This window comes from Anomaloglossus baeobatrachus (genome assembly GCF_048569485.1).
Source record: "Anomaloglossus baeobatrachus isolate aAnoBae1 chromosome 5 unlocalized genomic scaffold, aAnoBae1.hap1 SUPER_5_unloc_5, whole genome shotgun sequence".
In the NCBI taxonomy this organism is placed as follows: domain Eukaryota; kingdom Metazoa; phylum Chordata; class Amphibia; order Anura; family Aromobatidae; genus Anomaloglossus; species Anomaloglossus baeobatrachus.
In genome coordinates this window covers 65,193-82,525 of record NW_027441809.1, presented here as the reverse complement: position 1 = coordinate 82,525, position 17,333 = coordinate 65,193, and the positions used below count along the sequence as shown (strand labels likewise).

At 45.6% G+C, this 17,333-nt stretch overlaps 2 protein-coding genes across 2 annotated transcripts in view; one reads left to right on the top strand and one right to left on the bottom strand.

The window, feature by feature from the left end:
• The window catches only part of LOC142259266 (uncharacterized), a 343,907-nt gene that overhangs the window by 272,078 nt on the left and 54,496 nt on the right, over positions 1 to 17,333 (bottom strand). The gene's annotated exons all lie outside the window — the stretch shown is intronic.
• LOC142259268 (uncharacterized) lies at positions 4,642 to 6,241 on the top strand (the record flags this gene model as incomplete). Its single annotated transcript, XM_075331747.1, has 1 exon — positions 4,642 to 6,241. A coding segment is annotated over one exon (1,242 nt), but the record flags the coding sequence as incomplete, so codon positions are not given.

Genomic DNA, 17,333 nt, shown 5'->3' with positions numbered 1-17,333 from the left:
TTGTAAATCTCTGTGGGGATCCCATCTGAACCCGGTGACTTATTATTGGGCATGGAGGACACTGCTAAATGCAACTCTTCCACTGTGAGTGGACTGTTTAGGTATACCCTGTCCCCATCTGAAAATGAGGGCAGGGGGATGTCTTTCAGGTAAGAAGCTATCTGTTCCCTATCATATTGCAGTTTAGTACTGTAAAGTTGTTCGTAGAATTCAGAGAAGGTAGCCAAAATTTGGTCAGGTTGATTGACTATGGTCCAGGTTTTGTCCCTTAGCGCCCCCACAAATATGTTCCCCCTTTGTGCTTTAGCAATCACCGCTAATAAATAACCCGCTTTTTCGCTCTTTTCAAAGAATCTCTGTTATGAAAAAAGTCTTTTGTTAGTGGCCCGTTCCTTAATGTGAGAGTCATATGCTTCTTGTGCCTCATTCCATTCCAGTAAGTCCCGTGTGTCCCCTGACAGAATGTACTTTTGTTCTGTTGTCTGGACCCGTTCTTTAAGAAAAATTTCAAATTGTGCCGACTTAATTTTAGATCTACTGACCCCCTGTATCAGTGATCCCCTCAAACAGGCCTTCATGGCATCCCAAACAGTGTTAAGCGACATCTCCCCAGTACAGTTGTCCTGAAAATAGTATTCAAGGGCTAGTTCAACCAGGCCCACATCTATAATCTGTAGCCAAAAAGGATTAAAGGACCACAAGCTACTGGTATGATCAAGCTTGGGTAAAATATTAAGTCGTGTCAACAGTGGGGAATGGTCTGATAAACCTCTAGGAAGGTATTCTGTGTTTTCCACCTTTGGTAGTATACCCTCCGAGCCCAAGATCAGGTCTATTCTGGACAGAGTGTTGTGTGTTTTGGAATAGCATGAGAATCGCTTGATCGGTTTCTGATTCGCCACAGATCTGAAAGTGCCAGTTCAGCCACCGTCTCCCCAAATTTGGAGTTAGGATAGTGTTCTGAGTACCCGCATTGTGTTTGTCCCAATATGGGTGAATGATGTTGTTGAAATCCCTCGTGCACACCACCTGTACATTGGGGGTCTTGCTAATCATTTCCGCAATTTTGTTCATAACAGTATTATTATATGGAGGCGGTATTTAAACTGTTATCAGAAGGAGCTCCTTGTTAAATATTTTACAGTGCATGCAAATGAATCTACCTTCCTGATCTACTGTGGATGAAATGATCTCAAATGGGATTGCTCTGTGGACTAAGATACTGACACCTCTGGAATGAGCTGTGTAGGTTGAGTGGAAACAATGGCCCACCAATGAGCGATTCATGTATGCTATTTTGTCGCCCTCCAAATGTGTTTCCTGTAGGCAGATGATTGCTGGAAAGTGGGATTTGACCTGTTCCATTACTGCTACCCTTTTTGTGGTGTCCCCCAAGCCACAGACATTCCAAGAAAGAATGTTAATCCTACCCGCCATCCTGGTGGTATGCGTATGTAGTGCAGGCAGTCACACCCGGCAAAGAGTTCCAACCCTCCTCCACCTTCCTGAACCACATGAGAACCATTAGCAGACATTAATATAAAAGCATCATTAAAGCTGCAAAAATATTCCCCCCCACATCTAACAGTTGTCCCACAACATAAACGTTGAAACTGAGGCACCAGTCCATCCTGAAGCCGAAACAAGAGAGACAATAAAATTCCCACTTCCCAAAATGGTTTAAGGCAAGAAAAAAAAGCCTGAGAACAATGAAAACTGCAGGGAAGTGAGAAAAACAAAAACAGTCTCTGGAAGTGAAAAAGGGAAAGAAGAAGAAACCCAAACTCCTCTTCCAGGGAATTCCGCTGGAACCAATCAATGGGTATCATAATAATTTTATCCACTGGGCCAATCCTATGTAATCGCAGCAGAAAGTCGAGTATTCATCACCCATAAAGTCCTTAAAGGGTTACATATCAACGTTGTGGACTTTGCCTGAGCTGTTGCTCATTCATGTTGAGCCATCTGAGAGCATCTTTAGGATTTTCAAAAAAAGAATGTCTCTTGCAGTGCAGCTACCGGAGCTTTGCTGGGTACAGCATGGAGTATGAGACTTGTGCATTTCTCAGGCGTCGTTTGACATCTGTGAATTGAGCTCTTTTTGAAATTTCAACTGAATCATCAGGAAAGACTGATATTTTGTGGCCGTCCACCGTTATGGACCCTTTGTTTCTAGCCGCTCTTAGGATCGCATCCCGGTCTCTATAATGTAGTAGTTTCACCAGGACAGGTCTTGGAGGAGCTCCCGGAGGCAGGGGTCTGGTGGGCACTCAGTGGGCTCTCTCTATAGCATACAGGGGTGAATAGGACCTCTGCGTCAAATACGTTTTGTAGCCATCTCTCAAAGAATTCTGACGAATTTGTCCCTTCCGTTATTTCTGGAACCCCTATCAGCCGCACATTGTTTCTCCTCAGTCTATTTTCTAAATCATCTGTCTTGTTAAGTAGAAATGCCAGTTGCTGATCATGCCTTCGGGAGTCACGGGTAACCTGGGGCATTTTGTCACTGATTCTTCCCTCTGATGCCATCATGCGGTCATTCACTTTTTGGAGGCTCTGTTTCACACCTGATAACTCCTCCATGATTTGGCCCATCTGGAAGCTGAGGGATGTCATCGTGGAGCCATTTTGAGCTATAGCTGCAAGCACGTCTTTCAGAGTGGGCTCCAGCTTGTTTTGCAAACCTTGCTGTAATAATAATGAGTCTGCACTAGTTCCTCCTTCCTCCTCCACTGTATTGTGAGGGCTGTGCTGCCTGGAGCTCCCCCGTTCAGCTCCCTCATCCCTGTGTACCGTGGGAGGCCCGCGTTCTGTGCCCCTGGCGTACTCAGACAGTTTTTCAGCAGCGTGCATGGCTGCAGCTCTCCCTGCTTTGGAGGCTGGTGTCTGTGTCCCACAACCATTTTGTGCAGTACCCTCCATTTCTGCCGCCGCCTCCTTCTGCCTCCTGCTCGTCCGCCCGGCCATGTAACCACTGTCCAAGCTGTGCAGTAAGTGCAGGGTGGCCTCTGGTTGCTGCACGGATGATTTTTGTCCTCTTCACGGCCCAGAAGAAGTTAGGATAATCGGCAGTTCCAGGAGCTCTCCCTCTTAGCTTCCTCTTGCATCTCCGGTCAGTCCACACCCCACACCACCCATTATTAACCTGTAAGTGAAAGTAAATAAACACATACACCCAAAAAAAATCCTTTATCTGGAATAAAAGACAACACCCTCTTTTACCACTTTATTAATCCCCCAAATACCCCTCCAAGGTCCGACGTAATCCACATGAGGTCCCATGACGCTTTCAGCTTTGCTACATCAGAAGCTGACAGTAGCAGCAGTAGAACACCGCCACTCTCTGAGCTCCATGCAGAAACTGAAGTGATTCGCGCGGTCAGCGGGGATGTCACTGAGGTAGTGCCTGTGTGTGTGCGGTAATGATGGGGGTTGTAGTTCCTGTGTGTGTGCGGTGATGATGGGGGGTTGTAGTGCCTGTGTGTGTGCGGTGATGATGGGAGCAATTGTGCCTGTGTGTGTGCGGTGATGATGGAGGCGGTAGTGACTGTGTGTGCAGTGATGATGGGGACGGTAGTGCCGCTGTGTGTGTGTGCGGCGATGATGGTGGTAGTGCCTGCGTGTGTGCGGTGATGATGGGAGCAATTGTGCCTGTGTGTGTGCGGTGATGATGGAGGCGGTAGTGACGGTGTGTGCAGTGATGATGGGGACGGTAGTGCCGGGGTGTGCGGTGATGATGGGGACGGTAGTGCCGGTGTGTGTGCGGCGATGATGGTGGTAGTGCCTGCGTGTGTGTGGTGATAATGGGGGCTGTAGTGCCGGTGTGTGCAGTGATGATGGGGGCGGTAGTACCTCCTTGTGCAGTGATGATGGGGGTGGTAGTGCCGCTGACGGATGCCTGCAAAATAACGCATCCTTTGGATCTGTTAGCAACACAAAAATTGACGGATGCATCGTTTCGACGCAGCAATGGACAAGGCGGATGAGACACAACGCAAGTGTGAAAGCAGCTTAAAGCCTGCTTTACACGTTTCAATATGTCATGCGATCACATTTGCGATTGCACCCGCCTCCATCGTTTGTGCGGCACGGGCAATTTTTTGCCCGTCTTGCACAATGTTGTAACCCCCCGTTACATGTACTTACCTTCCAAACGACCTCGCTGTGGGCGGCGAACATCCACTTCCTGAAGGGGGAGGGACGTTCAGCGTCACACAGCGGCCGGCCAATCGAAGCAAAGTGGCGGAGATGAGCGGGACGTAAACATCCCGCCCACCTCCTTCCTTCAGAATTGCCGGCGGGACGCAGGTAAGCTGCAGTTCATCGTTCCCGGGGTGTCACACGGAGCGATGTGTGCTGCCCCAGGTACGATAAACAACAGGACGTGCGATTTTTAGAAAATGAGCGACGTTTCAGCGATGAACGGGAAGGTGAGTATTTCTGCTCGTTCATAGCTGTCACACGCTACGATATCACTAACGACGCTGGATGTGCGTCACTAACGACGTGACCCCGCCGACATCTCGTTAGATATATCGTAGCGTGTAAAGCCCGCTTTAGATATCGAAATTGGACAACAGATTCAGAATACATTTTTTCCTAATTTAATTTCTGATGTCATGGTTTAAAAAATAAATTAATTTCAAGATAATATCATTAAGAAATAATAACTGTTTATTTTTAGCAGATGACTGTATTGGGAGTTCAGATGGAAATCTAATATCTTCAGAATTTAAAACAGATGATCAAAGTATCACACATGATACATATAAAGAGTATGCTGTTGTCACAGATATACCTCCAGTCCTTCATCGGAAAGCTTTATCATCTGATGTTTTCAAACAAGTCCAAAAGTCCGATTTATCACAGAATTTTAAGCAAAATGAAAGGTACAGAAAGGATGTGGAACATGTAACTGCTCCTGCAAGGAAGAAACCATTTTCATGTTCAAAATGTGGGAAATGTTTTATTTGGAAATCAAACCTTGTTAGACATCAAAAAACTCACACAGGGGAGAAGCCATTTTCATGCCTAGAATGTGGAAAATGTTTTACTCGGAAAATAACCCTTGCTAATCATCAAAAAATTCACACAGGGGAGAAGCCATTTGCATGTTCAGAGTGTGGGAAATGTTTTATTTGGAAATCGGATCTTGTTGAGCATCAAAGAATTCACACAGGTGTGAAGCCATTTTCATGTTCAGAGTGTGGGAAATGTTTTATTCGGAAATCAGATCTTGTTGCGCATCAAAGAATTCACACAGGGGAAAAGCCATTTTTATGTTCAGAATGTGGGAAATGTTTTATTCAGAAATCATATCTTGTTACACATCAGAAAAATCACACCGGAGAGAAGCCATTTTCATGTTCAGAATGTGGGAAATGTTTTACTCGGAAATCATATCTTAATATCCATCAAAGATCTCACACAGGGGAGAAGACATTTTCATGTTCAGAGTGTGGGAAATGTTTTATTGCGAGATCAAATTTTGTTACACATCAGAAAATTCACACAGGGGAGAAGCCATTTTCATGTTCAGAATGTGGGAAATGTTTTATTCGGAAATCACATTGTGTTACGCATCAAAGATCTCACACAGGGGAGAAGACATTTTCATGTTCAGAGTGTGGGAAATGTTTTATTGCGAGATCACATCTCGTTACACATCAGAAAATTCACACAGGGGAGAAGCCATTTTCATGTTCAGAATGTGGGAAATGTTTTATTCGAAAATCAAATTGTGTTAGGCATCAAAGATCTCACACAGGGGAGAAACCATTTTCATGCCCAGAATGTGGTAAATGTTTTATTAGGAAATCACATTGTGTTAGGCATCAAAGATGTCACACAGGGGAGGTCATTTTCATGCCCAGAATGTGGTAAATGTTTTATTAGGAAATCACAACTTGTTTACCATCAAAAAAATCACACCAAATAAATCATTTTTATGTTCTGAATGTGGAAACTGTAACTCTTAGAAATCAGATCTTGTTAAACATCTGAAGAAGCCGCACAGGGAAGGAACCTTTTTCATGTTGTGAATAATTGAAATGTTTAAATGGTAAACCAAGTTTTGCCGATTATCAGAAAACCAACAGAGTAGAGCAGCCATTCTTGCTTTCAGAATTTGCCAAATGTTTATTTATTATTTATTAATCAGGTCATGTTGTCAGATGGATAAAGAGTAAGCCCGGCTCAACCGTGTGGCACGGTGCTCTGAAGTAAAAATTAGCCAATATAGAATAGAGAAACTTCGGCACACGTGAAAGAATAGAGGAAAATTTGCTTGAATTTAATGTCTTTATGTTGTGAAAAAAAGGGGTATCAAAAGAACGTCCCTCATACCACCGACGTTTCGGCGTGTAGCCTTTATCTGGGTGATAGGGATCTAGCAAAGACAATAACGATGAAGAGAAAACACTGAAAAATACATTTCGTGTTGACTCAAAGAGGCTCTCCTTTGCGCTGGGGGGGACTGTGTGAAAGGCCCTATCGATCCACCAGGATCACTATTCTTGTGAGATGCCAAATGAAAGGATATAATATCCCTGTATGTAGGACAATGAATAAGGATATGGTAAATCCTTGTGGTATATATTTTGTGGAGCACTAAAGGGTTTTGGCATGCGTTATGTCCCTTATTTGCTAAGTTGTACAGAGGTATGTCCCTGTATGTCCAATAGTGAATTACGCGCTTAATGGATAGTATTAATCCAGGGAAAAGATGGGGAATCCTGTACTCTGGATCAAGGTGGAAGGAGCAAATGGCCTTGGGCAATGTGATACAGCGCCTGCAGTGGTGGCTGGAGTGAGGGTGAGAAGGCGCTTCTCACCCTGACTCCAGCCACCACTGCAGGCGCTGTATCACATTGCCCAAGGCCATTTGCTCCTTCCACCTTGATCCAGAGTACAGGATTCCCCATCTTTTCCCTGGATTAATACTATCCATTAAGCGCGTAATTCACTATTGGTCTTTGCTAGATCCCTATCACCCAGATAAAGGCTACACGCCGAAAAGTCGGTGGTATGAGGGACGTTCTTTTGTTACCCCTTTTTTCACAAAATAAAGACATTAAATTCAAGCAAATTTTCCTCTATTCTTTCACGTGTGCCGAAGTTTCTCTATTCTATGTTGTCAGATGGGTCACAAAAGAGAAGCCATCATGATGTACTATAATTCAAAGAGTTTTATCCAAAAATTGTCTACAATTGCTCAAGGAAGAATTGGTGAGGGAAAGAACCATTTTCTTTCTTTTTAAACTTATCGTATTTTTCGGACCATTAGACACACCTAGTAGGAAAATAGGGAAAAAGATTGAAGCAAAAAATGTGGTCATGATGCACTGTTATGGGGGATCTGCTACTGACACTGTTACAGGGGTAATATCCCCCAATTGTTAGCGCAATGTGTTTGACGACTTTCCCTTTAAATAGTGCTTATCACAAATCTGCGGCTTCTTTTTTTATTTACTAAAGCAGAAGAGAGCCGCAGATTAGTGAATTTTCTAAATGTAATCCAGTACCAAAACTTTTGGAAGTGTCCCTAATGTCACCCAAAATGAACTTCCAGGTTGCGAGATCCCATAACCCTCATGGATCTCTCTCACAGTGAAAGAGTGCCTCTATGGTCCCAGCGCTGCAGCATCCTTCTTAAGCAGGTCAGTAAAACCTTAAGGCCATGTGCGCACGTTGCGTTCTGTACCTTGCAGTTAAAAACGCATCCTCTGGCAGAATTTGTCAATGTCAAATTTCTTTGTGATCACAAAAACACATTAAAAATGCATGCATTTTTCTTGCGTTTTTGCCGCGTTTTGACCGCGTTTTACATGCTTTTTCAGTGCTTAAAATGGGATGCGTTTTCAATACAAAGACAGTACTAAATAAAGTTTGCACATTCCAACACTAAGAAAAAAATGGAAAAAAAACCAACCTTTAAAACAAACATTATAATGATAATTTTCATAAAAAGATTATTGAGATTTAATATGTACCGTATTTTTCGGACTATAAGACGCACCCTGGTTTTAGAGGCGGAAAATAGGAAAATAAAATTTTAACCAAAAAATATGGTCATGACACACTGTTATGGGGCGAAGATCTGCTGCTGACACTGTTATGGGGGTAATGTCCCCAAATTCTCTACTAAGGTACCCCATTCTGATAAGGATCCTCCTGCCTTGTATATGATCCTGCTCATATACCCCCCATCCTGCTAATAATATACCCCCCATCCATCCTGCTAATAATATACCTTCCATCCATCCTGATCATGGTATACCCCCATCCATCCTGCTCATGATATGCCCCCATCCATCCTGCTCATGAAATGCCCCCATCCATCCTGCTCATGATATGCCCCCATCCATCCTGCTCATGATATGCCCCCATCCATCCTGCTCATGATATGCCCCCATCCATCCTGCTCATGAAATGCCCCCATCCATCCTGCTCATGAAATGCCCCCATCCATGCTGCTCATGATATGCCCCCATCCATCCTGCTCATGATATGCCCCCATCCATCCTGCTCATGATATGCCCCCATCCATCCTGCTCATGAAATGCCCCCATCCATCCTGCTCATGAAATGCCCCCATCCATCCTGCTCATGATATGCTCCCATCCATCCTGCTCATGATATGCCCCCATCCATCCTGCTCATGATATGCCCCCATCCATCCTGCTCATGAAATGCCCCCATCCATCCTGCTCATGAAATGCCCCCATCCACCCTGCTCATGAAATGCCCCCATCCACCCTGCTCATGAAATACCCCCATCCATCCTGCTCATGATATACCCCCATCCATCCTGCTCATGATATACCCCCATCCATCCTGCTCATGATATACCCCCATCCATCCTGCTCATGAAATGCCCCCATCCATCCTGCTCATGATATACCCCCATCCATCCTGCTCATGAAATGCCCCCATCCATCCTGCTCATGAAATGCCCTCATCCATCCTGCTCATGAAATACCCCCATCCATCCTGCTCATGAAATGCCCCCATCCATCCTGCTCATGAAATGCCCTCATCCATCCTGCTCATGAAATACCCCCATCCATCCTGCTCATGAAATGCCCCCATCCATCCTGCTCATGATATACCCCCATCCATCCTGCTCATGAAATGCCCCCATCCATCCTGCTCATGAAATACCCCCATCCATCCTGCTCATGAAATGCCCCCATCCATCCTGCTCATGAAATGCCCCCATCCATCCTGCTTATGAAATACCCCCATCCATCCTGCTCATGATATGCCCCCATCCATCCTGCTCATGATATGCCCCCATCTATCCTGCTCATGATATGCCCCCATCCATCCTGCTCATGAAATGCCCCCATCCATCCTGCTCATGATATGCCCCCATCCATCCTGCTCATGAAATGCCCCCATCCATCCTGCTCATGAAATGCCCCCATACATCCTGCTCATGAAATGCCCCCATCTATCCTGCTCATGAAATGCCCCCATCTATCCTGCTCATGAAATACCCCCATCCATCCTGCTCATGATATACCCCCATCCATCCTGCTCATGAAATGCCCCCATCCATCCTGCTCATGAAATGCCCCCATCTATCCTCATGAAATACCCCCATCCATCCTGCTCATGATATACCCCCATCCTGGTAAATGGCGTGTATCATGTGGCACAGGAAAAAAAAAATAAACGTTTATACTTACCCTTCCTCACTCCCTGAAGCACCGATCTCTGTCTTAGCTGCAGCGCCGCTGTGTGGAGCCGTCACCGTGTGTGGAGCCGTCACCGTTGTCTGCAGCATCGCGTCTTCCTGTCTGTGCCGGCGGTAAGCTAATCGATTCTGGTGGATACTAGCGGCGCGCACAGCGATGACGTTATCGCGGTGTGCGCCGCTAGTGTCCAGATCAGCTGACCGCCGGCACAGACAGGAAGACGCGATGCTGCAGGGGGGCGGCTCCACACATGGTGACGGGTGAGTACACTGATTCACTGCACCCCGCGCTGATAATGATGCACGGGGGGCAGTGAATACAGCCGCACATGATCACTCCAGGCTGTAGTTGCCAGGGGTGATCACGGCCGGCTGCTAATTATGCACACCCCCCCCTTCCCGCCCATCACCCCGCCCACCTGTCAGCGCCGGTTTCGCTGAGAGATGATGGGGGGGAGGATGGGCGTGCATATGTAATGAGCGGGCCCACGTGGTCACGGCAGGCTGCTGCAGGCTGCTACAGCCTGCTGGTGCCGCCGATGACCCGCTCCACCGCGGCACCCTCATTCCCCGCACCCGCAACCTTATAGTCAGACCATAAGACGCACCCCCCACTTTCCCCCAACATTTGGGGGGGAAAAAGTGCGTCTTATGGTCCGAAAAATACGGTATGTTAAAAATAAATTTCTTATTGTTTGACTCTTTTTTTTAAAGTCGGGCTGCATGTGAGGGCAAAAAGGAAACCTCTTGATCTCACTGTAATGCTAAAGATGCATGCTTTAAATTTTGTTAAAGCATGCGTTTAGCATCACAAAAGCATGTAAAATGCTTGAATTTTGATTTTGGATGCGTTTTGATAATTCTCATTGACTTCAATGTTAGTAAAACGCTGCCAAAATGGCAAAAACAATTGACATGTTGCTTGTTCAAACGTAGAGATTTTGACAAATTTTACCCACCTAAAACGCTGCGTTTTTAAAAGCATTGTGCGTACAAGAAAGCCCAAATTTCCATAGACTTTGCCTGGAAATCAAAACGCATGAAATTTGGCATGAAAACGCTGCAGCTCAAAACGCTGCGGAAACTCATGAAAAAACGTAACGTGCGCACACAGCCTTAAAGAGTATGTGACCGCACTGGATTAGTTGAGAGATCAGTGTCTCTTGCTTAGAGCAGCTGCAGAGATTTGTGGGATTCGCTCTGCACACTGAGATCCCACAAAATGGAAATTCGGGCTCAACTCTGCTAGTAAGCTGGGTATTTGTAGAGCCTTTAGGAACATTTGTGAAACGTTTTGATACTGGATTATATTTAGATAATGCACTAATCTCAGTTTACCCACTGCTTTATGTACTAAAAAGTGCAGTATATCAGAGTGTATATAATTGCTTTCAAAACTTGTTTTGTTAATAAATGCTTGTAAAATATATATTCTTCATGCCTATCTTTCTCTATTGTTTAGATGTGATGATTTTGCCTCAGAACCTCTGGAGTTGAGGCAGAGCTGTAGACATTTCGCACAAAAATAGTGAGGGGATGTCACAGAGGTGTCATGGCCGGTGGACAATCCAGTAGCAGCGAGTGTTAGAAAATCCCAGAGATCCCTCACCCTGGGGTGCTTTGGGTGCGGTTTATAGTTGTTCCTGGTTGTGATCTGCAGCGGTTGTCTCCTCTTGTTGTTCCAGAGACTTCTGTGGTAGCTGCTCCTAAGATAAGTGTTTGACCTTTGATATCTACCTGGGCTCAGGTGGTAGAATTTGTTTCCCCTGTATCGGGTCCTTTTGTCTCCCTTAGCGTTAGTGGTGTTGACGAATAGCTCATACCTGTCGTTTTTACTTAGGGCCCAGATCAGGGTTTGCCTAGGGTGAGGTATTCCTGCTCGGCGACAGGTGCAGAACTTGTGTAGGGTTGGTGAGGACAGTGAGGGTGAGCTGCAGGTTATTATCAGGGGTCACCACTTCCCCCTTTCCGTAGTAATAGGGCATTCTTTTCCCTTTCCCTTTATATTTTATTATACGGCCAATATACCTTCTATCCCCAGCCGTGACAGGGGAGAATTGACTGCAATTTGGACTGCATCCAAGATATGTGGAAGTTGTTAAGACACTCTGGTCCCAATTCATCAAAGCTTTTATGCCAAAAAAGTGGCACAAAAGCTTTGAAAAGTCACAACAATTTAGATAAATGAGTTGTGCCAAACTTTGGCGGCTTTTGGCTTTTTCACTCCAAAATTTGCAGAGCTTAGGTGGGATGGGGCATGACAGCACAGCTCCTTAAATACATAACAAGCTGTGGTGTTCTCTATGACAGAAATCTCACTCCAGTCCCTGAAGGGAGTAATATTTCTAGGAGGCACATGCCACTTGTCAAACGCTCCAGATTCATGAAGAGGCATACACCACTTCATGAATCAGGAGTGGCCACCGCATAATTTGGGCCCTTTGTTATAAAAATGATCCCTTTACAAAGTATAATTGTTGTAATTGAAAAACGAAAGGATTTTATATGTCTGATATCCAAGTGCTTATTTTTTTTAATGGGGCTACCCACAAATAGAGATGAGTGGACCTGTTTGAAGTTCGGGTTCGGCTTTTTCAGATGGACTTTAGATAAAGTTCAATTTGGGAACCGGACTTGACCTGAACCCCATTGGAAGTCACTGATTGGGCAATTTGGGTCTCCGCCCACATGCAACCGGTCATAAACAGAGCATTTCCAGGGGTGGGAGAGTGGGATTTCTTTCTTGTACACAATGCATCCTTTAGCAATGTTTTTACCCCCAGTTAAAACCATTCAGACACTGCAAGCGGCTCACACTGTGCCGAGCACTGAGCATACCCGAGTACACCAATTAAAGATCGAGTGGTTAAAACGTAAAGCACCCTTAAGGAGCAAACAACACCCAAGACTGACTTAGAGAGGCAGCAAACTCACCAACTGTCAGTACATGGATCATTATCTCCTGAGGAGCGTAGGGACGCTGTACAAGCCTGGATCACAGCAGAAGGAGGAGGGGGTGTGCGGAGATAAGATGGCGCCGACAGTGAGGAGGGAGAGGAAGACCAACGGCAGCCGCAGCAGCATGTCGATACAGGAGGCTAGGATAAAAGAAGAACCCAGAGAAATCAGAGCAGTACAGAGACACTGGGTGAGATTAATTACCCAAGGCTGGCAAAAGAAGTGGCAGACCATCTGACTGCAGACATTAGGGAGTCACTAGCAGTCTCAGTGAAGGAGGCTATGGCGGTGCTGCAGGAGGACGTGGAACATCATGACATGAGGCTGACAGAGGTAGAACAAAGAATCTCTGATGCCGAAGACAATTTGACAAGACTGGAGGGAAGATTTAAGGAGCTAGACACTAATGCTCAGCTCATGAAGGATGAAATAGAAGACCTTGAAAATAGGTCTAGGAGGAATAACTAAGGATGGTGGGCCTGCCTGAGTCAGTGATGACAAAATATCTGGACTCAATCTGTGAAAAATAATTACCCCAGTCCCTAGGTCTACCACACAGCTGCCGGTAAAAAGGGTTTTTTTCAGCTCACCCGGTAATCAGTAGAACTAGTTCCTCTGTCCAAGACGGTGCAAGGAGGTGGGCTCTTTGTTCAGGAGTGGAATGGCAATAGGTTTTGGAAAGGTGTTTCCTGTCCAGCAACACGTCCAGAGATGGTTTAGTTAAAATTTCATTTTATTTTAGAAAAAAACATAAAACTAACATGACGTTAGATGGACATCCAGAGCAGATAAAAAACGTCTTACGCGTGTTTCAAGCCGATGTGGCTCTTAATCTTAGACATATGCTGTTTGAATAAGACACAATATGTATAGAAAATACCTGATCACTCCCTAGAACATCATATCTGGTTTGGACACCCACAGGTTGTACTAATCACTCTCCCAGAGTAGCAGCAGCAAAACATTATGACCCAGAGGTCTCTGCAAGTCATTTAACCCATCATAAGCCATTAAACATAGCAAATCCTTATGAGATAAAATCTTTACAATCATGAAGTCATCAATTAACTTTATTACTCGAGAAGCAAAAAATGACATAACATATTACTTTTCTCAATATCCCAAAAAAAGTTGAAATTTTTTTTGAAAAAAAAAAAAAATTTTTAATATATTTAATGGACTTATAGCTAATGCAATTAGTATATATACATAAGGTCGCTTCTAATATTCATACCCATTGGCATGCAGGAATTGTATGTTAAAATCCATTTGGCCTCTTTATCTCGCAGCATGTGAATGCGATCTCCCCCTCTTCTAGGGAGTGGAATTTGTTCTATGGCATTCACCCGATAAGAACGAACATCACCACTGTGGTCATATAAAAAAATGCCTCGATGCTCCTGACAAACTCCTAGAAGTAGGATTTAGGATGTCACACAAATGCTCCCCTATGCGTTTCCTCAAAGGGCGGCTCGTGCAACATATATATTGTCTCTGGCATTTTTCACATTACAACATAGACACAATAATCCGTGCCACAGGTAATAAAAGAATTGATCCTGTGGCGCTTTCCCGTGATGGAATTAACGCTTTCTTTGGTATTATACATATAGGCGCATATCCCACATTGTTTTTTGTCGCACCTGAAGGAACTGCATGTGGGTAACCAAGATTTTATCTCATATTTGCTATGTTCAATGGCTTATGATGGGTTAAATGACTTGCAGAGACCTATGGGTCATAATGTTTTGCTGCTGCTACTCTGGGAGAGTGATTAGAACAACCTGTGTGTGTCCAAACAGGATATGGTGTTCAAGGGAGTGATCAGGTATATTCTATACATAGTGTCTTATTCAAACAGCATATGTCTAAGATTAAGAGCCACATCGACCTGAAACGCGTAAGATGTTTTTTATCTGCTCTGGATGTCCATCTAACGTCATGTTAGTTTTATGTTTTTTCACACAGCTGCCGGGTAGAAAGATCACACAGAGTGGGACCCAGATGGGAGCAAAGAGATCGACACAGTAATAATGACAATACCTCCAGGCAAAGTGAAATATCCAGAGCAAGACAGGTTATTATTAAATACCTGGAATACAAAGATAAAGAAAAAATTATACGGGCCTTCAGGAATAGGAGACAGACACTACGCATTTAGGGACACAAGATTCTACTATTTGGTGACTATTCGGCAGAAGTCACACGAAAAAGAAAAGCATTTAGCCAGATCTGCACTGCTCTATCACAAAAACATTCAATTTCAGCTTTCATACCAAGCAATACTAAGAGTAAAAGGAGCAGATGGGGTCACAAAGACTTTCCGGGATCCTTCGGAAGTGGAGAAGAGGATACTACAGGAGGGGAGCACACAGGGACAGGAGAGGAATGGCAAAGAAGGGACGTCCACTGATCTGAAACATGCAAATCCTGCAAACATAACATCTGCAGGTAGACCCGACAAAAAGTCAGAGTGGAGTCAATTGATATCCAGACCAGCCAGTCCGAAGGAAAAGCGACAGATGGCAACTTCAGCTGGAGAAAGAGGAGGAAGAGGCAGCAGCTAGTGAAAAAGCAGGACAAGACGACTTAATTTGGGACTGCTGAAGGGAGCCATATGGTGATAAATGTGCCTTAACTCTCTAAAGTCTCACCAGCTTCCCTCTCTCTTTCTCTTCCTTTATCTCTCTCTCTTTTTCATGCCTACTCCTTTTTCCCTTCTATCACTCTCTAATGCTCTTTTTTTACCTTCCTTTCCTCTTTCTTTTCTCCTTCGTCCCTCTTTTATATCTCACCTCTTTCCATCTTCCTTTTTATCCCTTCATCTGCTTTTATTCTTACCCTTATTTTGTACCTTTCCTTTTCCGGCTCTCTCCCCCCCCTCTTTTTTTTTTTTTTCTTCTCTTCTCTTAATGACCGGTGTAAGCTGTTTTAGGATTTTGAAAAATGTATAAAGGCTGTTTAGGGACAAAGAGCTAATAGCTGATAGAGGGGGGAGGGGTGACATAGTGGGGTGGCTTCACAAAGAGCTTGACCTGAAGCAGGGGTTTGAAAGGAGTTTAAATCATCTCAGAAAAAATGGAAGACATTAATTGTATTTGTAAAGTTGGGGATGGGAGGGGTTATATACAGTTGGGTGGGGGGATGGGAGGGGTTATATACAGTTGGGTGGGGAGAGGGGAGGGAAACGGAGTTGGGGAATCCATGCGACACGGCCAGAAAAAGGAATTGTTGATTTTGGGAAATATGGTTAAGCTCATTATGTGGAATGTTAAGGGACTCAGATCGCCACACAAACGAAATATGATACTACATCATCTCAAGAAGCTTAAGGTTGATATTGCTTTATTACAGGAGATGCACTTGCAAAAGGATGAGTTCTTCCATATGAACAAGATGTGGGTATATGGGTCGGCCTCAAAAGGTAGGAAAGCAGATGTCCTTATTTTGATCAATAAAAACTTTGCACACGAGGTGGAAGCACAAGATTCAGATGAAGAAGGAAGATCCATACATATAAAGATTTCACGTACTCAAGGCACTTTTAGTATCCACGATATACAGTATATGCACCCAATACGGAATAAAGGCCTTTTTTCGAAAATATAACTACCGTATTTTTCGCTTTATAAGACGCACCTGATTATAAGACGCACCCCCAAATTTGGTGAAGGAATAGAGAATTTTTTAATAAATGGGGTCCGTCTTATAATGCCAGTGTCCGTCTGACAAATCATATAGGGTATATGTCCCTCATAGCCCCCCCCATCCTAAAATTAGCCCTCTGAATCTGGATATGGCCCAGTGATGCCACATGTCCCCTATGCCTGGCACACACCCTCTATGGCTGGCACACAGCCCACTGTGGCTGGCACACGGCCCACTGTGGCGGCACACGGCCCACTGTGGCGGCACACGGCCCACTGTGGCGGCACACGGCCCCATGTGGCTGCACACGGCCCCATGTGGCTGCACACGGCCCACTATTGCTGGCACATGGCCCCATGTGGCGGCACACGGCCCCATGTGGCGGCACATGGCCCACTATTGCTGGCACATGGCCTCATGTGGCTGCACACGGCCCACTATTGCTGGCACATGGCCCCATGTGGCTGCACACGGCCCCATGTGGCTGCACACGGCCCCATGTGGCTGCACACGGCCCCATGTGGCTGCACACGGCCCCATGTGGCTGCACTCGGCCCCATGTGGCTGCACACGGCCCCATGTGGCTGCACACGGCCCCATGTGGCTGCACACAGCCCACTATTGCTGGCACATGGCCCCATGTGGCGGCACACGGCCCCATGTGGTTGCACACAGCCCACTATTGCTGGCACATGGCCCCATGTGGCGGCACCCGGCCCCATGTGGCGGCACACGGCCCCATGTGGCGGCACACGGCCCCATGTGGCGGAACACGGCCCCATGTGGCTGCACACAGCCCACTATTGCTGGCACATGGCCCCATGTGGCGGCACATGGCCCCATGTGGCGGCACACGGCCCCATGTGGCTGCACACAGCCCACTATTGCTGGCACATGGCCCCATGTGGCGGCACATGGCCCCATGTGGCTGCACACAGCCCACTATTGCTGGCACATGGCCCCATGTGGCGGCACCCGGCCCCATGTGGCGGCACCCGGCCCCATGTGGCGGCACCCGGCCCCATGT